The 24,505-nt window shown below is 36.9% G+C and overlaps 1 protein-coding gene across 1 annotated transcript; it reads left to right on the forward strand.

The window, feature by feature from the left end:
- Positions 1-1,002: 1,002 nt before the first annotated feature.
- Positions 1,003-16,034, forward strand: LOC127871751 (FGFR1 oncogene partner 2 homolog). Its single transcript, XM_052414920.1, has 4 exons — positions 1,003-1,137; positions 6,514-6,673; positions 11,147-11,398; positions 12,552-16,034. The coding sequence occupies exons 2-4, from the start codon at positions 6,539-6,541 to the stop codon at positions 12,876-12,878; spliced, it is 714 nt and encodes a 237-aa protein (XP_052270880.1). The 5' UTR covers positions 1,003-1,137; positions 6,514-6,538; the 3' UTR covers positions 12,879-16,034.
- The last annotated feature ends 8,471 nt before the right edge of the window (positions 16,035-24,505 follow it).

A 24,505-nucleotide genomic window follows, 5' to 3' on the forward strand; every position in this document is an offset into this window, starting at 1 on the left:
AATGATCATGCAGTCTTTATGAATGAAATCTCCAGTTGTAAAGACACACCTCCGCATTGGACCAATGAAATCACTCGTGTGTTTAAAATGTCAGTTAGTTGAAATGCATGTAAACAAAGGTTTCAAACGGCGCTGGACAGTTAGTCTTGATGCATAATGTAACGACAAGAACGGTAATAATGTTTTTTCATACGTTTTCTTGAATTATGGTATCGAGGTACATGAACTTTGTAGTGAAGATGCCCTTTACTACGTGAAGATTTCAGTCTTAAAGACTGCATGATCATTGTCAACTGGGTCATGCGAGTTGTGCATCGTGTTATTTCTTAAAAGTTGACCCAGCATTTGTAAAAATATTGCAAGACATATACATTTCCAGAAAGGAAATTCATTTCTGCGTTGAATACGACTGAGATCGTGAAAATCGCTGCACAATTGATGAAGATATGGCTGTTCAAAGCGATGCACCCTGTTTTGGGGTGATTTTGAGTTGCATACCTTGTTATATATATATTTGATAGTGAATTTTTTTTCATAAAAGTTAATTTTTCGTTATAATATGATTATTTATCATTCAAAATGATGTTTTTACTAATTAATATCATAGCCACACGCTAACCACCTGTGAAATAACCGACAAAAAAAACAACAATAGAACTTATGAAACTAATACCTACATTTATACCTTTAATCAAACGCAATATTTAACAAACAAACCGACAATTGATGCAAATAAAAGCCGGCACAATTTAAACAATTACAAACATTGGTAACAGTTTGTAAAACAATAATGGTTTTCAATTAATTTCATTTTATCATCAATAATCAAAAGCAATACAAAGGAACACACCGACAACACAATATATATCATTTTGAACACCTTTATTCAATCATACACCAGCTGTTAATAGGTGTTATAAAATATGGGGCCGAATGAGCCTGGTCGATTTGGGGCCGAATAAGCTTGGGGCCGAATCAGCTTGAAATTTCGGACTGGGCCGAAAGAGCCTGCTAGCAAAGTTGAACATAACCCTTAAATGTTTGCGAATTACATGAAATGGACTTTTGTTAAATACAGAAAATAGGGAAATAGAAAACGAACATTACTGTACATTGTATTTCGACACGTTATTAATGGTGATATTATTATATTCTAAACAAAATTTGATATTTATTCGCCATTTATCTAAACTTGTAAAATAATAGCTATTCACCATTGCGAGTATCTATTTTTATTTCACGTTCGCTCTGGGGTTGCCTTCGCTCTGTGTCCGTTCGTCCTACAAATTACAATTTACAAATATACTTCGTACTTCCTAAAGTCCATTGCTGACTATTACAGGAAAGCCTATTATAAGCAGATATGGACACTGTCGAGTCCATTTACTTACATATGATTCCCTTATATCAAGCGTAGCCTAATTTTTCGATCACTTAGTATACATAAAGAACGTGGTTCTCGTCACACGCAATCACGTATGCGCGATGAGTAAGTTGTTTAACTAACATAAGTACACTTGCAATAAATACAGACATGACTTAAAGGAAGGTAAAACAAGTATATGGTCGGTTCTGGTTGAGTCGTGGGTTCTTGTAGAGTTGTGGTTATAGAGATTGCATGAAATGCCATGATAGAACATTCGCACACTCTGCAGTTCGTTCCAGAAAAAGGTTTGACATAGTCTGCGTTAATTTTTTAGCTCGAAAATGCGATAAAACGCTTCCATAGTGAGGATCAAACCTGTGACCGCCAAGTGGCTAGGTGGACACCATTTCTATAACACCACTGCGACCACCAAGCCTGGTTAACCACTCAAAGCTGATATTTCCATTCACACCGCAATAAAATCAACTACGCTCCTTGATACCTTGTATTGAGCATCACACTGGAAAGGAAGAGCATTTGATTGCAATAGGCATTTGGCCATTTAAACTTAAAACTTTTGGCATATATGTAACTATTTAAAGATTTCATTAAATAAACTTCAAAGAGTGTTTCCATCGAACATGCGTATTATCCCTGACGCAATGTGTGCGCACTGTTCTTATGCTTGAATTTGTTATAAAACAATTTCTGAGAATCTGCAGAAAGTGAAAGTATTTTTGTGCAATAAATCAAAGCAATTAAAGTGTTGTGTTAACACTTCAGTGTGTTTTTTTTCACCATTTTGGGAATGGTGCTGGGTCCCTTTGGTTTTGGGAAAAATTAAGTGTTTTTCACTACTATTGGGAAATTAGTTTTAATGATTTTTTGTGCAAACAAATACTTTAATTTAGTCTACAAGTGATTTCAAGTTTAAATAAACTAAGGTTCAACTTATTTAGCTTGACTTGAGATGAATTAAATGTTGATACTAATTAAAAAAAATAATGTTGTTTTTGAAACCTTCAATTGGGAATTTATTGGTCCCATATGGGAAAAATATATCCTTTTTTACATGAGGAATAGATCCCTTACTGGACCCAAATTTGAATGAAAAAACACTGCACTAGCTCAGTCGTCTGCTCTTTTTGCAATTATGGGGGAAATTCAATGAAGAGGACCAATAAAATGAATGAAATATGGATACATTTGGATTATTTTAGTTGAAGTAAGATTTTGAAATGCAATAATACCTGTATTTTGGTTGTGTATGTATTTATTTTTAAGCGTAGAAATGCAAGTTGATAAAAAATTCTCCGAGGGCATGCTTGCAACATCAGCACAAGAGCCTTGTAAAACGCTCAATATCAGGGAACCATATGATACATTTATGCAATAATTTTACAACTATTAAGCTTCTGGCTTTTTCTTTGCCATTTTGGAAAAAATGCATTTTCAGATGTGGGCAGTTTTCTGCTTGAAAAGTCCAGAATAACTTGCCCTAGAGTGGATTTCGTGCTACATGTAGAGTCTGATATTTTAATCTGTGTAGTTTATTAAAATGAGTTTTGTTTTACATGATTTGAAACTTTGTACCAAATACTAATACTTTACTCTTGGTACTCAAAATTAATGAAATAATTTAATGCGATTTTAATGAATATTTGTAATATATTAATTATATGTGTTACAACCCAATTAGCCCATGTTGTGACATTTCATACCAGAGTCAAACCCATTGTTTTGTCTAGACAGACTAATAGAAAGTGTTTTTAGGCCAGAAGAGCTTATGGGATGGCGTGGTTTTCGTCTGTCCGTGCGTTAGACTTTTTCACATTTACGCCATAAAGTCCACAGTTTTCATCCGATTCTTTTCAAACTTGTTCAGTGTCTTTATATTAATGAGGACTCGAACTTTATTGAAAATGGGTTACATCAGAGTAAAAAGTCCAGAATTATCTGCCCTTGAATTTGAGAAAATTGTGAAATAAGGCTTGTTTACGCAATAAAGTCCACAGTTTTCATCCAATTATTTCCCAACTTGCAGTGTCTTTATCTGAATGATGAGTCAAACGCTATTGAAAATTAGCAATATCGGAGTTATAAGTCAAGAATTATCTCCCCTTGAATTTGAGAAAAAAATTGAAAAATCATTTTTTTTATGTGAATAAATTCAAAATTTTCATCCAATTCTTGGCAAACTTGCACAGTCCCTTCACATATTGCTTTCATATTTTGCAAACTTCTTTACCAACATGACCCCAATCTATAAACAAGAGCAGACAACTGTATCAAGCGTAATGTAAGAATTATGGCTCTTTTTCCATTATGCATATTACTTTAGTTACATTGCCATAACTTCTTTATTTGTGATCAGATTTTATTACTACTTTGACAAAACAACACTTACCTGAATACCACAATGGATTCCACCCAAACAATACCCTACGCCCCAATCAAGAATCCCTGCCCGCCCCTTCTCCCCCCCCCCCCCCCCCCACAAATTTTTTAATATATTTTTTTCCTTTTTTTATTTTGAAAGATCATCTAATAAACGACCACACCCCACATTATACCCCCACTCAGCCCCCCCCCTACCCCCTAATAATTTTCCTTTTTTTCCTTTTTTTATTTTTGAAAGATCGTCTAATAAATTATTCATTATGAACTATTTTCCCAAGATGGCTTATGTTATTCTGTCAAGCACTCGAATAGTCGAGCGCGCTGTCCTCTGACAGCTCTTGTTTAAAAAGAGCAATATCGAAGCAATAAGTCCAGCATGACTTCCCCTTGAATATGAAAATTTTTTGAAATCCGGCTTGTTTACGCAATTAATTCCACAGTTTTCATCCAATAATTTCCAAATTTGCACAGTATCTTTATATCAATGAGGACTCGAACCCTATTGAATATGAGCAGTATCGGAGAAATAAGTTCACAATAATCTCCCCTTGAAATTGAGAAAATTCTCCTTGTTTGCGCGAGTACACAGTTTCCATCTTATTCTTTCCAAACAGTGTTTATAGCAGTAGAGCGATTTAGACCCTCATATGCCTCTTGTTTACATGTATGTGTGTGAAAAATGTAAAAAAGAGTTTTGTTTTGATTATGTTTTCTTTGACTGTTACACTGTATTTGGCTAAACTATAACCATTGTTTGTATTAATTTGATGATTTACGTACATTAGGGGCACATGTTGTCTATTAGTAAGCAGAAGCATTTTTAGCTCATCTATTTTTTGAAAAAAAATTATGAGCTATTGTCATCACCTTGGCGTCGGCGTTGGCGTTGGCGTCGGCGTCCGGTTAAGTTTTGCGTTTAGGTCCACTTTTCTCAGAAAGTATCAATGCTATTGCATTCAAACTTGGTACACTTACTTACTATCATGAGGGGACTGGGCAGGCAAAGTTAGATAACTCTGGCGTGCATTTTGACACAATTATGTGCCCTTTTTATACTTAAAAAATTGAAAATTTTGGTTAAGTTTTGCGTTTAGTTCCACTTTTCTCAGTAAGTATCAATGCTATTGCATTCAAACTTGGTACACTTACTTACTATCATGAGGGGACTGGGCAGGCAAAGTTAGATAACTCTGGCATGCATTTTGACAGAATTATGTGCCCTTTTTATACTTAGAAAATTGACAATTTTGGTTAAGTTTTGTGTTTAGGTCCATTTTATTCCTTAAGCATCAAAGCTATTGCTTTCATACTTGCAACACTTACTAACTATCATAAGGGGACTGTGCAGGCAAAGTAATGTAACTCTGACTGGCATTTTGACAGAATTATGTGCCCTTTTTATACTTAGAAAATTGAAAATTTGATTAAGTTTTGTGTTTAGGTCCACTTTATTCCTACAGTATCAAAGCTATTGCTTTCATACTTGCAAGATTTATGAACTATCATAAGGGGACGGTGCAGGCAAAGTTATGTAGCTCTGACTGGCATTTGGACGGAATTATGGGCCCTTTATACTTAGAAAATTTAAAATTTGGTTAAGATTTATGTTTTGGTCCACTTTACCCCTAAAGTATCATAGATATTGCTTTCATACTTGGAACACTCACAAACTATCATAAGGGTACAGTAAAAGGACAAGTTGCATAACTCTGGTTGTCATTGTTATGGAATTATGGCCCTTTTTTGACTTAGTAACTTTTAATATATGGTTAAATTTTGTGTTTCGATCCACTCGAAGTATCAAGGCTATTGCTTTCAAACTTCAAATACTTACATGCTATCATGAGGTTACTGTACCTGGCAACTTGAATTTTACTTTGACCTTTGAATGACCTTGACTCTCAAGGTCAAATTATTAAATTTTGTTAAAATTGCCATAACTTCTTTATTTATGATTAGATTTGATTGATACTTTGATGAAACTACTCTTACCTGACATACCACAATAGACTTCACCCAAACCATCCCCCGTGCCCTCCCCCCCTCCCCCCTCCCCCCCCCCCCTAATTTTTTTTTTTTTTTTTTTTTTTTTTAAAGATCATCTCACAAATGACCACCACACCCTCACACTATACCCCCACCCCCCCCCCCCCCCCAATTTTTTTTTGATTTTTTTTTTTTTTTTTAAGATCATCTCACAAATTATCACCACACCCTCACACTATACCCCCCCCCATTTTTTTTTAAAACGGTTATGTTTGAAATACCGTCCAACCATCGCACCCCCCCCCCCCCCCCCCCCCCCCCCCCCCCCGATTTTTTTTTTTTTTTTTTTTTCGCTTTTTTGGAAGATAATGTAATAAATGTCCACAACCCCACACTATACACCCCTCTTCACTCCACTCCTCCCTCCTTTGTGATTGAAAATGAGAGTCCCTTCACCTTTAAAAAGAAAATAGATGAGCGGTCTGCACCCGCAAGGCGGTGCTCTTGTTCATAATTTTATACCAAATGGGAAGAGAAATACAAAATTCCAATGCCATGGTTAAAAAATTTTAGCAAACATTTTAGACTGGAACATAATGTTATCCGGATCACATTCAATTAATGGAAAGGGAGGCGCCTTGCCTAACCAGCGTGTGCCTGCTTTCCTCCAAAGGTGGAAAAATTACTGATATTGTATTATGAGACATATGGACCTCTTGCCTATGTTCACATTAAAATTACCCATTCTGGATTGATGACAGGTTTCATGCCTACACATCCTGACTGATGGCCTATTCAGTTGAGAAGCTGTTGTCGGATGCTGCCACGCTCGTGAGCCGACTGAAGGAACATGACACGATTGCCGACATCCTCATCTCACAGACCAGTAACCTCCACAAACGCATGGAGGCCATGAGAGAAGTAATCTGGATTACTCATACTGTAACTCATTTACTGCCTGGTGCAGCCTTAGCTTGTATAGAACATCATGTAAAATGTGTTAAACATAATGTAAAATGCGTTAAATATTGGTGTAAATTGATTAGTATGACAGAGGATCGATATCCTAGAAATTGTTATCCCCACGCTTTTTGAAAAAAAGGTGGGGATATTGTGGTTATCTCCGCCGTCCGTCCATCCGTCCGTCTGTCTGTCCGTCCGTCCTGGCCACTATCTCCTCCTACACTAAAAGCACTAGAACCTTGAAACTTACACACATGGTAGCTATGAGCATATGTGCGACCCTGCACTATTTGGAATTTTGATCTGACCCCTGGGTCAAAAGTTATAGCGGTTGGGGTGGGGCCGCGTCAGAAATTATCACTCATTTTTTTAGGTTATTTTACATTTACTTCTTTATTTCTACACCGATTCACTTCAAATTGATACTGGACCTCTCTTATGACAATACGGTCAATCTCAACCATGCATGGCCCCATTCCCAACCCTGGGGCGCCCCGCCCACATAGGCCACACCCACCAAAAATTTCCATTTACTATAATTTTTTCATTTCTACACGGATTCACTTCAAATTGATACTGAACTTTTGTTATGACATTAGGGTCAATCTCAACTATGCATGGCCCCAATCCCAACCCTGGGGCGCCCGCCCACATAGGCCACACCCACCAAAAAATTCCATTTACTATAATTTTTTCATTTCTACACCGATTCACCTCAAATTGATACTGAACTTCTCTTATGACATTAGGGTCAATCTCAACTATGCATGGCCCCATAACCAACCCTGGGGCCCCGCCCACATAGACCACACCCACCCAAAATTGCCTTTACTATAATTTCTTCATTTCTACACCGATTCACTTCAAATTGATATTGAACTTCTCTTATGACAATACAGTCAATCTCAACTATGCATGGCCCCATTACCAACCCTGGGGCGCCCCGCCCACATAGGCCACACCCACCCAAAATTGCCTTTTACTATAATTTCTTCATTTCTACACCGATTCACTTCAAATTGATACTGAACCTCTCTTATGACAATACGGTCAATCTCAACTATGCATGGCCCCATTACCAACCCTGGGGCCCCGCCCACATAGACCACACCCGCCCAAAATTGCCTTTTACTATAATTTCTTCATTTCTACACCGATTCACTTCAAATTGATACTGAACTTCTCTTATGACAATACGGTCAATCTCAACTATGCATGGCACAATTACCAACCCTGGGGCGCCCTGCCCACATATGTCACACCCACCCAAAATTGCCTTTTACTATAACTTCTTCATTTCTACACCAATTCACTTCTAATTGATGATGAACTTCTCTTATGACAATACGGTCAATCTCAGCTATGCATGGCCCCATTACCAACCCTGGGGCACACCTAGGTCAAACATTCGGCGTGGGGATACGCGTCGGCCTCTGCCGCGCCATTTCTAGTTATATTATGTTACATGTTTGTAATGCGGCACAACGAAATCAGAAGAACTAATTGGATGACTGTGCATCTGTCAAAAACATTTTGTACCGTTATGGATTTAGTGTTGTTTGGCTAAGTCAAGAGATGTGGAATTATTCTCAATGTCATTTTAACAAAGATTGATTGATTGTAAAACACAGAACTGGCTTGAAACTCTAGGAAATTCATCAAGATGTGATACCAACAAACACTTAAAATCTATTTTAAGCCCAGAAAAATATTTGTTTATTGATACATTTTTATGTTTGAAATTCAGTTGCTAGATTCCATTGTTTAAGTCATAAATTAGCCATTGAAACTAGGTGACATTTAGGAATTTCTAGAGAACACCTATTATTCAAAAACAACTTTTATCCCATGTTCACCACGACATTGGCACTGTAACTTCCCATGGAATAGACTAGCCTCTATCCCAGCTTGTTGAATAAACCTGTCGCTTGCCATTAGTAAACAAACAATCGTTCGCTGTGTTTCATTGTTTTTGAAGTTTCCAAACATGCCACGTTTGTTTGTTATTTTTCTTGTTTAGTAAAAATGTGATGGGATAAATAGAATACTGTGTTTCATTGTTTTTGAAGTTTCCAAACAGGCCACGTTTGTTTGTTATTTTTCTTGTTTAGTCAAAATGCGATGGGATTAATAGAATACAAGGATTAGCATTGAATAGAGAGAAGTTTAAGTTGCAAGGCTTAGAACGCCGGGAGCCTGAGCCTTGGCGAGGCTTAGAACGCCCGGAGCGCGAGCTTTGGTGAGTGCTTTCGGTGTTCGAGCCAAGCAACATAGACTTCTCTCTATTCAACACTAACCTAGTATTCTCTATCTATAGCAACAGTAATATAATGACTATATGACTTGTAAAAGATTAAAGAGACCTTTGCAAATATATGTTATTAAGAATATAGATGAAAATGTTTTTGTCCAAAGTGTTTTTTTATTCCCCTGAAGGGTGGCATATAGTTTTTGAACTGTCAGTCTGTCCGTCAGTCTGTCTGTCAGAAAACTTTAACATTGGTCATAACTTTTGCAATATTGAAGAAAGCAACTTGATATTTGGCATGCATGTGTATCTCATGGAGCTGCTCATTTTGAGTGGTGAAAGGTCAAGGTCATCCTTCAAGGTCAAATATATGGGTCAAAATCGCTCATTTAATGTCACTTTTGCAATATAGAAGCTAGCAACTTGATATTTGACATGCATGTGTATCTCATGGAGCAGTGCATTTTGAGTAATGAAAGGTCAAGGTCATCCTCCAAGGTCAAAGGTCATATATATGGGGACTTAGTGTTTCACAAACACATCGCTTGTTTCCTTAGCAGTTGAACTGTTCAGTATGTGAGTCCTTTCGAAAACTTTAACATTGGTCATAACTTTTGCAAGATTGAAGATAGCAACTTGATATTTGGCCTGCATGTGTATCTCATTGAGCTGCAGATTTTGAGTGGTGAAAGGTCAAGGTCGTCCTTCAAGGTCACAGGTCAAATATATGGTATCTGTCCGTCTGTCCGAAAACTTAAACATTGGTCATAACTTTTGCAATATATTGAAGATTGCAACTCGATATTTGGCAGGCATGCGTATCTCGTGGAGCTGCACATTTTGAGTGGCGAAAGGTCTAGGTCATCCTTCAAGGTGAAAGGTCAAAGGTCAAATTTTGCAATATTGAAGATAGCAAATCGATATTTTGCATGCATGCGTATCTCATGGGCGGGCGGATCACGCTTGTCCGGGCCATAACTTTGTCGTTCATTGTGAGATATTAAAATCATTTGGCATATTTGTTTACCATTATTAGACAGTGTGTCGCGCGAAAGAATTACGTTGATATCTCCAAGATCAAGGTCGCCAAGACTAAAAATAGATTGATTTTGAAACAAGGGGGTAACTTTGAACAATCAGTAACAATGCACATCTTGAGTTGGTCTCCCTTTAACAGACTTTTTTTTCAAATTGAAAACCTGGTTTTGTGACAATTTTGTCCCTTGTTTTTTTGTGAAACATGGTTTAAAAAAACACACAAATATTAATTTTTATTATTTTATTTTTTAAGACCGTCCAACCATCCCACCCAAGCTATTGCTATAAAACTTGAAATACAATCTTATTAGTTTGTTTTATGTCTTTACAAATGTACAATAGATTGTGGAAAAGATACCTGAACTCAGAAATGTCAATAATGTACCACTTCTTTAAAACATAAGCGATCAATATGTTTCAATTATGGTCCTCTTCCAGTTAGAATATGAATATATTACCTTGACCTTATTGAATATGAACAATTTCCCCATGATGGCTAACGTCATACTGTCAAGCACTCGAAAAGTCAAGCGCGCTGTCTTCTGACAGCTCTTGTTTCACTTTGTGAAGTGTTTTATTCTATATTTAGAATGGCTTTTTAATTTTTTTATGAAAAGCATTAGATTATTTTTGTTATTGAGTAAGGAGTTGTTTACATTTCTGACACACACTACAAATGTCTATAACAGAATCCAAATATTTGAAAATGATAACTTATTTAGGTTTGTATTACCAAACATATTCAAACCATGAAATCTGGTTAAACCCTCTTTCGAATCAGAAGCAAAGTGAAAATAGTTATAAGCAAACAGCATAAAACCAGAACAGCCAGTGAATAGCTTGCAGTCTGTTAAGGTTTAATGCTTTTTGCTGCTGATCAGTATCTAAGAGTTGGAAATGAAGCCTTTGAAACTTGAATTTTGAAAGAAAGGTCTTAAAATAAATCTACTTTCTAAGGGACCACTAATGCTTCAAAATACGTGTCTTAGTGGTAAGGGTTAAGAAAATGGTTAATTTTTCAGTTGAGAATATGACTCAATAATGGCTTTAAACTCCATAAGCCCTTGTTCATGTTTAATTGATTCAATAGTAGAGGTTTGCTAAGTTACCATGGAAAGAAAACACCTCTTTTTACAATATTCCAGTACCAGGACGATATCACGGAGCTTAACGAGATAGCGAAGCATCGACCCAGGTCGCACCTGGTGATAGGAATTGCGCAGGAGAACCGGCAGATTCGGGAGCTGCAGCAGGAGAATCGAGAACTCCAGATTGCTCTAGAGGAACACCAGTCAGCGCTGGAGCTAATCATGAAGAAGTACCGGGAACAGGTCGTCACGCTAATAGAGACAAGGAACTGTGAACAGGCACTGGCGGGAAATAATGACCAGTCCAAGGTTTGAAGTTTCAGTTAGTTACTTACATGTATGTGCACTCAGGGTCATCCCTTTACTGAAAAGTTTCCATAGCTAAGTAGGTAGCAATATGTTGAACTGCCTGGTTTGTCTATTAATTCATGTTTAAATTACCAAAAGTGTGGCACAAACATAAATGGATTGGCATTTTGTACAAGAACACAGGTTGTTTCCAGGAATTTTATTCACATAGTTCATTCTTACTACATGTAGTATTAACTCAACATATTTTTGCTTTTGAAATCATTGATGTTATTTAGGCAAATATGATTTTAGATATGTTTCCGTCTAATTGAACTAGTGACAATTTAATCAGTTTTCAATGATAGCATATTGATTCAAGCTGGTTAATTGAAGTCATGTGGTGGATACTGTCATATAAGTAATTATTTAGTTAATTTGAATATAATTTAACTTGTTCATTCATGCTATGAGACTATAGTGGACTTTACAGCCTTTTAATTATGTGGCCTCTTATATTAATTATTCACATTAAGGGGCAGTTGTTAAGAATTTTCCAACTCAAAAATTGTTGACTGTTTGTGTAATAGATTTTAATATATTTCAGTGCTGCTTTGTTGAATGGCATTCTTAATAATGTTTATATTATATTATAACAAGTAAGACAAGGGGACCCTTCTACAATTAACAATATAAACTAAAGCAAGTAAAATATGTTAATTCAAACTACGTATGGGTCATCATCATTCATTTTCTTACTATTATTAATAAATATGGTATGCAATCATCAGACTTTTTCATACAACTCAAACAATAACTAGTTATCCCCCGCCATAGGCGGAGGGGTATTGTTTTGGCGTTGTCTGTCCATCTGTCAGTTTTTCCGTCCCTCTTTCCGTCCGTCCGGCTCTTTTGTGTCCGGAGCCATATCTTGGAAGTGCTTTGGCGGATTTCATTGAAACTTGGTACAAGTAAATATATGGATAAGAGGATGATGCAAGCCAAATGGCATTGTACACCATCTGTTTATAAGAGAGTATGGCCCTTTGTATCTGAAAAATCTGAATATAACACTTTTGTGTCCAGAAGGATATTGGCGGGGATATCAATTCAACATATTTGCTTGTTTTTGCTTTTTTTCTACATGGAATGCTCATCGTCTTGACTTCCACAGGAAATGGAAAAGTTGATCAACAAAATCTGTGAAATGGCCAACATCATGCAGAAGTCCGTCACAGTTGACGAAGACGCATCTGCAGCAGATAAAGAACGTCTCACACAGCTGGAAATAGAGAACAGAGGACTGAGGGAATTGTTGGAAATATGCTCCACGGGGCGATTCAGAATCAGGGAGGATCAACCCCTTTCTACAGACAACAGGGGCTGTAAGACAGGGGCAGAGGCAGGGGGAACAACTGGGTCTGATGAGAAGCAAGAAATAGAGACAGATGAGAAGTCAGGGGAAAGAACCCCAAGAAATGAAGACATGGTGGGAACTTGAATAGGTTTAAACTTTAGGATGCTGTAACATTTGTATTTATTATAGTGGAATTAAGATATTGTTCTCCATTTAAGAGTTATTTATTTGCTCAAAAAAACATAAAAGAGAAGATTTTTTTTTTTAACGCTTTAGAGATTATTAAGTTGTAATGATAAACGGTATTATAATCAAAGTCCTACTGGCTAGTAAAAAACACAAAATAATAAAGCGAAAAGAAATTCCTTTTTATCTGTTTACATGGCATATTATATAAGGACAGACCTTATTATAAACTGTATTTTCTATGATTTTGTGTTTGACTTGTTTATTATTTAAGAAATCGCTGTGAATGCCATGTTCTGTCAGTATCTGAAGTATAGGATTTTTTCAGTGTTAGTAAAATACTATAAACATCAAAAAATAATTTGGAAAATATATGTTGAAAAAATGTCAATGATGTTATCCGTAGGTATTTTTCAAGACATATTATATTTGCACATTGTAGTGCGAAGATTATTTGATTGTTAAATGTTTGTGCTACTGTTCAGTGAAGTCTTATAGGTAACATGAATGGAAGTTTAAGTCATCTAAAATTTACCATGTAACAAATATTCATTTGAAAGTATAACATGTTTTTTTCCCATACTGTTAAATGAAAAGCAAGAGGAATTATTGAATCTCCAATTAATTTCAATTTTTTTAGTTCCATTTTCCAAAATTTATTTTAAGCCAACTTATTATTCTTTCTTGTTTTATTAAGAAAGGTATATTTTTGTTGTTCAAAGTTTGTATGACGATTGTCATATGCTATTTAAATTATTTCCTTTCTTTCTAAAAATGGTTTTTTGCCACTGTTTTTATTTTTCATCAATGACATGCACTGCTATTTTTCATAATAAAGTAATTACATTGCAGTTTTTTGCTTTTCTAAACAAAAATCTTTTAACGATAACTGAAATTGGTTCATATGGCTTAAATACAATATATAAGAGCTAGCCTCTGTGAAAAGTGGGTGTAATGCGTGCGTGTAAGGTGTCGTCTGAGATTAGCCTCTGCAGTCCGCACAGGCTAATAAGGGACAACGCTTTCCGCTTTTATGATATTTTCTGTTTAAAGAAAGTCTCTTCTTAGCAAAAATCCAATTAAGTCGTAAAGTGTCGTCCCTAATTAACAAGAGCTGCACTAATTGATTGTCATATATATCCTTGCAGTCATGCATTGTTATTTTCCCCCAACAAAGGCAGAGGGATAAAGGTTTGGTGTTTTCGTTCCGTCTATCTGTGTGTAACAAACCTTTAGGGCTAAAACTCATAAACTATGTTAGATTTCAACATGAAATTTCATGGGTGTATAGATACACATGTATGAATTCGTAAAATGTCATGCACAAGAACCATAACCCTACAGTTTTTTAGCTCACCTGAACCCAACGTGCTCATGGTGAGCTTTTGTGATTGCCTTTTGTCCGTCTAGCCGCGTAAACATTTGCCTTGTTTACACACTAGAGTCGACATTTCTTGTCCGATCTTTATGAAAGTTGATCAGAAAATTTGTCCCAATAATATCTTGGACGAGTTTAAACAATGTTCCGGCTGGTTAAAAACATGGTCACCAAGGGGCAGGGCATTTTTTCCTAATATGGCTATAGTAAAACCTTGTTATCACTCTAGAGGCAATACTTATTGTCCGATCTTCTTGAAACTTTGTCAAAACATATCCATATCTTGGATACAGTTGATTTCAAAACATGGCAGCCAGGGGCGGGTCATTTTTCCTTATATGGCTTTAGTAAAAAATTGTGAACACTCTAGAGGCCATATTTATTGTCCGATCTTCATGAAACTTGCTCAGATTATTTGTCTCAATGATATCTTGGATGAGTTTAAAAATGGTTCCAGTTTGTTGAAAAACATGGTCGCCAGGGGGATGGGGCTCTTTTCCTAAATGGCTATATTAAAACCTTGTTAATTCTCTTTAAGTCACATTTATAGTTCACTCTCCATGAAACTTGGGCAGAACATTTTGTTCTAATGATATCTTGGGCTGCACAGAGAACAGATAAGTTCCTTGGTATCTCAGGTGAGCAACTTTGGTCCTTTAAGACAATCTTTTTTTAATGAGAGTTATTGCCCTTTGTTGTTTTCTGTATGATGTCTGTATATTACACATTTTTTGGGGCATTATCTCATAGGTTATGTAAGATTTCTTTATGAACCTCATATGTGTATAGACACTCATGAGGAGAAGTGCCATGCTCAACAACTAGTATTAAACACTAGAATAAGACTTATTGCTTTGTGTTGTTGTTGTTATGTAACTTCTCTGGGCTTTATATCAGAAACTATGTAAGATATCAACATGAAACTTAATAGGTGTATAGATATCAATGAGAAGTACCATGCACAAGAACCATAGACCTACACTTTCTTACATAAGAGTATTTTGTCCTATTTTATGATGTAAGTGTTCAGGGCTATATCTCATGAAAAGTGCATGGATGTATAGATAACAAATAAGAAGAACTGCCATTCACCTTTTTCTTGTGTTGTGTTTGTAAGATCTTAAGGGATATATATCAGATTAAATACAATATTTCAATGTGAAGCTTCATGCGTGTATAGATATCAATGAGAAGCATTGTCCTGTTCATCCATCTCCACCAATCAATATACAAAATGTATTTTGTAGGGATATCATTTGAATGAATTTGCTTGTTTTTATTATAATATCCCTCCATGATGGAGTAAAGAGGGGGGGGGGTATTTAAAATGCCAATAACGTCAGTCTCGTCCTCAGTCCTTAGACACAAACTTAGATAACTGCATGCAGTTTTCTCATATTTTAAAAACAACAATCAAACTTGCACGTATAATGGCATGAAAATGTGCTATTTTTTCCATATCTCTAAAGTTACAATAGTAAAGCTCATTTTTCAACTTCCATGTTTTATTACATAAAGCTGCATGATGGCACAAGCGACATCAGGGGATATTCTTCTTCACTTGTATGACAATGTCTATTTGAAACTTAAGTTACCATATGTCATTTAACAATATTCAAGTATTAGACACTAGATAATTGCACTAAAATTGTTTGTACTTAAAGAGATATTCTGTTCCTTAATTATCGAGACTGTATTGCATTGTTATTTGTTTGGGCATTAAACATGTAAACAAGGTACTGTTTCGCTATTCCTGGTTTTCTAAGAGTCTTCTGGTGTCTCCAGATTAATGTGAAACGTCACATTCTAGATATAAACAAGACTATTGCCAAGCAACGAAAGTCCTCTACTGGTGAAACTCCACCATTTTCAGCAATATTTTTAGTCCATTTGTTGCCATAGCAACCAGAATTATTGACGTAGGAACAAAATTAAATGACGTGCACAATCTATATATTGCCATCTATCCATGTTTCAAGTTTCATGAAAAAAAATATGAAGAACTTTAAAGTTCCACCATTTTCAGCAATATCTCTAGTCTATTTGTTGCCATAGCAACCAGAATTCTTGACGTAGGAACAAAATGAAATGGCGTGCAAAATCTCCATATTGCCATATATCCATATTTCAAGTTTCATGAAAAAATATGAAGAACTTATAAAGTTATCGCAGGATCCAGAAAAGTGTGACAGACTGACTGAGCGCAAACCGGTTTTACCGGTATGGGACTAAAAACGCAATATAAACAGCGCACATCTTGAGCTGTATTTTTTAAAGTTAATAACACACTGTTGATGATGAACAAGCAGCACTAACGATAGACTCGCTAAATACGTTTTTTTTCATCTTTATTCGTAATTAAATCGATATGATAAAAATAAATTGCTTTCAAATATTGAAAACGATCAACATTTTTATTTGTTAAATAAAGGATACAAATAATGCCACAACAATTTGGTTAGTACCATCGTTAACAATCGGAAAACATTGCTTAACAACTACAATTTAAATTCAGGGGCCGTATTCACCAACATTCTTATAATTCTAAGGAGAATTCTCTATTCTTAAGAATATACTTTAGCAATACGAGTTCGTGAATTAGACTCAAGTATTTTTTCTTTAACTTATTTTCTTATTTTTTTTAAGTCTAAGAATTGCTAAGAATCAGATGGTGAATACAGGCCCAGATGTTTGATAAATGCTTTTTTTGTAAATAATATAATGCACTTACTACATAGCTCCGGTCTTTATAACATGTGTCATAAATAAGTTTAAATAATAAGACGTTTTACTTAAGATCGTGAAGGGTGAGTATCAGAAGTAATAATATACAAATATATTGCACGATGTTGTTAAATGTATTTGGTTAGTAATGTACACAATTGAAACCATTTTATCAACAGGAACATAAACACAATCTACCAAGAATTCACAACAGAAAACGTTTATTTTATGCATTGAAATGCCTTGTTCTGAACACCAAAATCAGCTGTCCTTTTCTTTACACCAGCATGCAAAATGTTTGCAATTATTGGTCAAAAGCGAGTATTCGTTTTGTCCGAGTTTAGATCTGGCTCTTGAAATGGATACTTCAGGATCGTACGTGTCACTCTCGTTGTACATCACCTTGTAAATGGGTTCGCAGAAGTCTCTCCATTCTTCCACAACCCCCTTCGCGTATGAACTTCGTATCACCTTAACTGTATTTTCGTCTTTATTAATCTTTACTACAATAGCATGGCACCTTGGGTGCAAAAACCACGGGCAGAAAATGATCTGGTCCCCAGGGAAAATATCGCTGATTACTCTCACCGCCTTGTCATCACGTTTGATTAACGAAGTGATAGCCTTTCCCACGAAAGGTCCGAGAAGGGAGCCGAACGCCCGCCCTGATATCGCACCCAGGGCACCTCCGATGATACTTCCGATAAACACGCCCACCGCGGCACCGACTGCCGTCCCGATAACTGGCATAGCACTACCGATGACGCCCCCAATTGTTCCACCCAAAGCTTCGCCTCCGAGACTTCCAACGATTGCCAATCCAGCGGCACATAATGCCTCCATGAATCTTTGCGTGCTAGACTCAATGAAATCCTTCCGTGTCAGCTTACCGTCTTGCCTACGTTCGTACATTTTGCTCAAGTCCCATACCATATGCGCTCCTTCTATGACCACGACGATTCCAGCGCCTACGTAATTGCTTGCCTTCGAGACCTTCTCAACTCCTTCGGCCAGTGTCAATCCCACAGCGCTTTCTAGCGTTTCTTGTACCGTTAGAGTGGCGATAACTTTTGGAACAGATGTATATATTTTGGCATTCACAATATTGGCCGTTTCTTTCAATTTTCCCCAAAGCCATCTTACTTGACAGCTTTCGCTAACTCCGGTTTTACAAAACGACGCTAGAGACTCACAGTTGTTAGCCATCAAGTTGTACTTGGTTTCCCCAAGTTTAGAACGCGCCCGTGACAAAACAAGCTTGGCGGAGTTTTTATCAGTGACTTCCTTCGGGTAATCAATGCGGTATAGAGTTCCCGACTGTTCTTCCACGATAAGCCATTCCTCGACAACCTCGTACTTGGTTTGATCATCTTTTGCTGTAGTCCAGTGTATAACCAATACTTGTTTCTTTCCTTCATCAACGGAAAGGACTATAGCATGGTGCCATATAATATATGGTCGATGCCACGTAATGTGGTCACCCGGTTGCAGCGTTCTCCAGTCGTTTTGTCCGAACTCGGTTCGACTTCCCCTAACTTGAAACACCTCCTGCTCCTTCTCGAGAACGTTTTCTTGTTGAAAATACTCTTGTCTATTGAACACGAGTTTTGCTTTCGGTTCTCCACAGGCAGAGTAATACCCGTTTGTAAGCCATTCTTGTTCGCAATGCGGGCAGTTAAACCCGATGATAGTGTCATCGTCCGTATCTAAATATTGTTTTAATGTCGAATTTCCACATTGACATTCCATGCTTCTAGTGTGAAGAGCGCTTATGGTTTGCATGCTAGTAAAATTGTTTCAAAACTGCATGCGTGTTTGATGTGTTGGAATTTCCATCTAAATATAGAACAGTGGGAAAACTTTCGTTTTCGAAAAAACACATTACAGTACATTCTATACATAGATGGTGACGTCACTACGTTATTGTCAGTAAGACCGGTGTGTACTATGGCGTACCACTTGTGTCAAAAGTCAACAAGACCAACTAGGTAAAAAGAGAAATGTACTTTATTATACTTTACTATTTCGGGCTCGATTAAATGCGCTACTTCGACGTACAATATGTACGTCAAAGTACATTTTGTGTACTTCGACGTACAAAATTGTACTTTGAAGTACAGTTTTTACCGACCCTTGCGTGTTAGCAAATCAGAAGACGCCTTTTAAAGGGATCTTTTCACGCTTTGGTAAATTGACAAAATTGAAAAAAGTTGTTTCAGATTCGCAAATTCATGTTTTAGTTATGATATTTGTGAGGAAACAGTAATACTGAACATTTACCATGGTCTAATATAGCCATTTTATGCATCTTTTGACGATTTTAAAACCTAAAAATTATAAAGCGTTGCAACGCGAAACGATTGAATAATTTGGTAAGTTCTGTTTTTGTCGTGAAATTTTGTGAAACTACGAAGATTGCTTATATAAGGTATAAAATACTTCAAGTATATGTACACGGCGGAATAGCTCAGTAGGCTAAAGCGTTTTTACTTCAGGACTCTGGCAGGACTCCAGGGGTCACTGGTTCGAAACCTGGTCCGGGCAATGTTCTTTTCCTTTTTTTAATTTTATTCTTGATTTTTTACTGGAGCTTTTACGATTCAATGCTTACATTTATCGATATAAAGCATTTAATGAATAAGTTAAAAAATGCCAAAATCTGTGAAAAGGCCCCTTTAATGACGGATAATACGCCGGTTCTTTTGCTACATGGTTTGTTTATTCAATTGCTGTATATTTACTTTTCGACCGATTTCTACCAATCTAGTATCACCTGAAAGCTGGAAATCTTACTTTTACGAGTATGTAGATATACTAGACACTTTTTGCGAGTTTAGAGGCATAAATACCGTTCCTTAGAAAAACACAAACACGGGTTCAACAATATGTGTACTCGTCGCCGCGACTGAATTTTTCGATTTAAATGTAATTATTTCTTTCATCCAATTTACCCCCAAGCAGATACTTATTTATAATTGTTTGTTAGATTTTTTTTTCAATTTTGATATTTTTCATTCATTTTTCTTCAATTTAAAGAGATTTTAAACATTTATTATGAAAATCTGAAGGAAAAGCGGCTCAAGAGACGAGCGTTTTGATTGGCTGTTCAGAAAATGTGTACGTCGAGGTACAAACATGTAGGTCGAAGTACAAATTGTACTTCGACGTACAAATATATTCTTCGAAGTGTATTTCATATTTGTACGTCGAAGTATAATTTTTGTATTTATGTACGTCGAAGTACATTTCTCTGTTTACCTAGAAGGTATTATTGATTTTCGACTCAAATGGTACGCCATAATAGTGTACACAATGCATTACAGTATGGAGGATCACGTGACTTTGTTGGGGTTTCCAATTAAACGTTCGAATATAAAGGTGCGGTTTATAGTCTGCTTGGATAACGTATGCATCTTCAGCCGATTTCGACATTAACCTATGAAGAATTTCAAATTGTGCACAAAAGACAGATTTTATGCTGCAGATGGAAATGTGAAATACATCAGAATTACTTTGTTAAATAAGCACGTGTTTTTGTTGAAAAATCCATGTACAGTACTGCGTGTCACGTAAGGTGTAATTTTGTCACCGATTTCAGACGTGTTCAATGATTTATTCGTATACCTTAAGATATCGGCACAAACTGCAAGAAAAACTGTCTTTTATGCTCAATATTTTTGCAAATTTATTTCAAGAACTTGAGATATTTGCAAAAATAATGTTCCTAACGGTGTGTTTACATTCTGTCTAGCCCGTGTGTAACCGCCTGAAAACCCCGTTGATTCTGCACCCTGGTATGGTGTACCACTATACAGAGGCGTATTTAGGTGGGGGGCTAGGGGGCTAAAGCCCCCCCCAGCTGGCTGGCTAGACACGATTTTTAATAAAATGAGCCCCTTACAATTTTAATCCACTTGTGTATTTCCTGTCATGTGTCCCTAATTAAGCCATAAACAGCTGTCGATTTGTGTGATTAGCCCCCAGGCATGTGTACAGACGATCTAACCTTCGTCAGCTAAAGTGCACGCTTCATCGACTGTAAGTAATAAACTGCGCTATTTGATTGGCTGAAGAAGATACATTAAACTAATGAAATTCATCCATACATTTAGCTATAGATAAATGTTTACAAATGGCTGCCGCATGAGACTTGTGAATAACAATATTTATCCCCACGCTTTTTGAAAAAAAGGTGGGGATATTGTGGTTATCTCCGCCGTCCGTCCGTCCGTCTGTCTGTCTGTCTGTCTGTCTGTCCGTCCGTCCTGGCCACTATCTCCTCCTACACTAAAAGCACTAGAACCTTGAAACTTACACACATGGTAGCTATGAGCATATGTGCGACCCTGCACTATTTGGAATTTTGATCTGACCCCTGGGTCAAAAGTTATAGCGGTTGGGGTGGGGCCGCGTCAGAAATTATCACTCTTTATTTCTACACCGATTCAATTTAAATTGATACTGGACCTCTCTTATGACAATACGATCAATCTCAACCATGCATGGCCCCATTCCCAACCCTGGGGCGCCCCGCCCACATAGGCCACACCCACCAAAAATTTCCATTTACTATAATTTTTTCATTTCTACACGGATTCACTTCAAATTAATACTGAACTTTTGTTATGACATTAGGGTCAATCTCAACTATGCATGGCCCCAATCCCAACCCTGGGGCGCCCGCCCACATAGGCCACACCCACCAAAAAATTCCATTTACTATAATTTTTTCATTTCTACACGGATTCACTTCAAATTGATACTGAACTTCTCTTATGACATTAGGGTCAATCTCAACTATGCATGGCCCCATAACCAACCCTGGGGCCCCGCCCACATAGACCACACCCACCCAAAATTGCCTTTACTATAATTTCTTCATTTCTACACCGATTCACTTCAAATTGATATTGAACTTCTCTTATGACAATACAGTCAATCTCAACTATGCATGGCCCCATTACCAACCCTGGGGCGCCCCGCCCACATAGACCACACCCACCCAAAATTGCCTTTTACTATAATTTCTTCATTTCTACACCGATTCACTTCAAATTGATACTGAACCTCTCTTATGACAATACGGTCAATCTCAACTATGCATGGCCCCATTACCAACCCTGGGGCCCCGCCCACATAGACCACACCCACCCAAAATTGCCTTTTACTATAATTTCTTCTTTTCTACACCGATTCACTTCAAATTGATACTGAACTTCTCTTATGACAATACGGTCAATCTCAACTATGCATGGCACAATTACCAACCCTGGGGCGCCCTGCCCACATATGTCATACCCACCCAAAATTGCCTTTTACTATAACTTCTTCATTTCTACACCAATTCACTTCTAATTGATGATGAACTTCTCTTATGACAATACGGTCAATCTCAGCTATGCATGGCCCCATTACCAACCCTTGGGCACACCTAGGTCAAACATTCGGCGTGGGGATACGCGTCGGCCTCTGCCGCGCCATTTCTAGTTCAATTTGTAGCAATTAAAGAGTTTAGACGAACGCAATGGACAATCATAATTATTTTTTCGGTAATTTCTCTGATGAATTTAATTGGTATTAGCTCTTTAGAGTGATAGTCCTTTTGAGTAGCAAGTTATTGCCAGTGAAATTCAACTGCACACTTAATGAATGGCAATTATTTTTTTGTTGTTTTGTTTTTGGTATTTTACAAATCGGGCTAACTGCTTTGATGTTCATCCATATTTTTAATATTTAAAAAAGACTCAAAAATGAAGAATTACTTTGCTATATGAAACTAAATCATTTCCTTAAAGCGTGACAATATCGAGGCAGCAACACCCGAATTAAACTACACAAGAAACCTAACGACTCCCTTTGTTGACACTTTTGTGAACGAAATGGACACCCAATTCAGTGATTTGCAGACTAAGGCAGCCATGGGATGAAGTTTATACCTGAACAAATGTGCTCCTCTCCTGTCAGTGCTAGTGACCTTGAATGGTTCAATGATGATCTCCCTTCCCCTCAGTCCCTCCCTGCCGAGTTGCACTTTATATGGCAGGCTAGGTGGAAAGGTGTACCCAACCCACCTACTTCCCTTCAGGGCTCTGTTGCACATTGTGATTCCCAGCTGTACCCCATCATTTACACTGTTTTGTCAATATCATGTGTGTTCCCTGTCACATCATGCGAGTGTGAAAGGAGTACCAGTGCCCAGGGACTTGTTAAGACAAAACTAAGATCATCAATGGGTCAGGACAGGTTGTCCGCTGTGTGCCTGCTTTCCATTCATAGGGACATGGACATAAACATTTTAATGTTGTACCTAAGTTGACGTAGTAGGATATCCAACAAGGTTAAATAGGAGATCCACACATCTAACTCCGTTAAAAAAGTTATGGATAAAGATAATGTCTCCCACCACTTTAATGGTTTGAGAGACGTTTGATTTACCCCTGTGTGTCTGTCTGTCCGTGTGTCTGTCACACTTTATGTGTGAACTCAAGTTCTTATTTGTTTTACATGCACTTTTATCATGCAAAATGCTGATTAGATAGCAGGAAATCGCATCATTTCAAGGTGCCATTTCAAAAAAATTTCGACAAAGGAAGGGGACACCCCTCCCGCACCCTCCCCTGTTGAGCCCCCCCTCTGAACATTTTCTGGATACGCCTCTGCTATAGTTACCGATTGTAGAGTGTTAACGCCGTTATTTTACGGGAAATAATACGTTGGCGCGAAATATATATATATATATATATATATATATATATATATATATATATATATATATATATATATATACGCATCCGACGTCATTTTATCCATTGTTATTCTACGTAAATATCTGTTAAGTTTAAATTGTTTTAAGAGTGTGGTTGTTTGTGTATGGAAGAATATATATCGGTATTGTTGGTACTTATATTGTATATGTATTTCTGTATGTATTATCATTATTATTGCATACGCGCAATCGTTTGAATTATTTATTTAAATAGACTACTATGTTAATAATTTGGTATGTTTGACTGTATATATTATAAATGTATGTATTTATTTTTTAGAGAATCGTCAGCGAATAAAAATAAAGACGCATATCTCGTTTCTTCGTATTGAACTGGCCAACTCTTAACAATTCGCGATATTATTCCGTGTGGATAACCCGTTTTCAACTCCGTGGGGAGAAACGAATTTCAACTTAGTGTGTGAAGAAACGACGCTAATGTGAAGAAGATTCAAGATTGAAAACACATGTGAACATTATAATAAGTAATGAAGTGGCGACTCACGGATCAAGAGACTTTAATATTGCGAAGCGTTCGCGTTCGACCCAGATAGCAAATTTAACGAAGCTGTATAAAAAAAAACTGGAAGGAAAAATGTCGTCATACGAAAATTATGCGATTATTAAGCAGCTGGACGACAGATTGTGTGAAATTTTTGAGACATTAAAATGTGTTCATCAAGAGTGTGTTAGTTTGTGTACGAAATGTGTGAAGAT

The sequence above is a fragment of the Dreissena polymorpha genome, chromosome 1 (assembly GCF_020536995.1).
Source record: "Dreissena polymorpha isolate Duluth1 chromosome 1, UMN_Dpol_1.0, whole genome shotgun sequence".
NCBI classification, from domain to species: Eukaryota; Metazoa; Mollusca; class Bivalvia; order Myida; family Dreissenidae; genus Dreissena; species Dreissena polymorpha.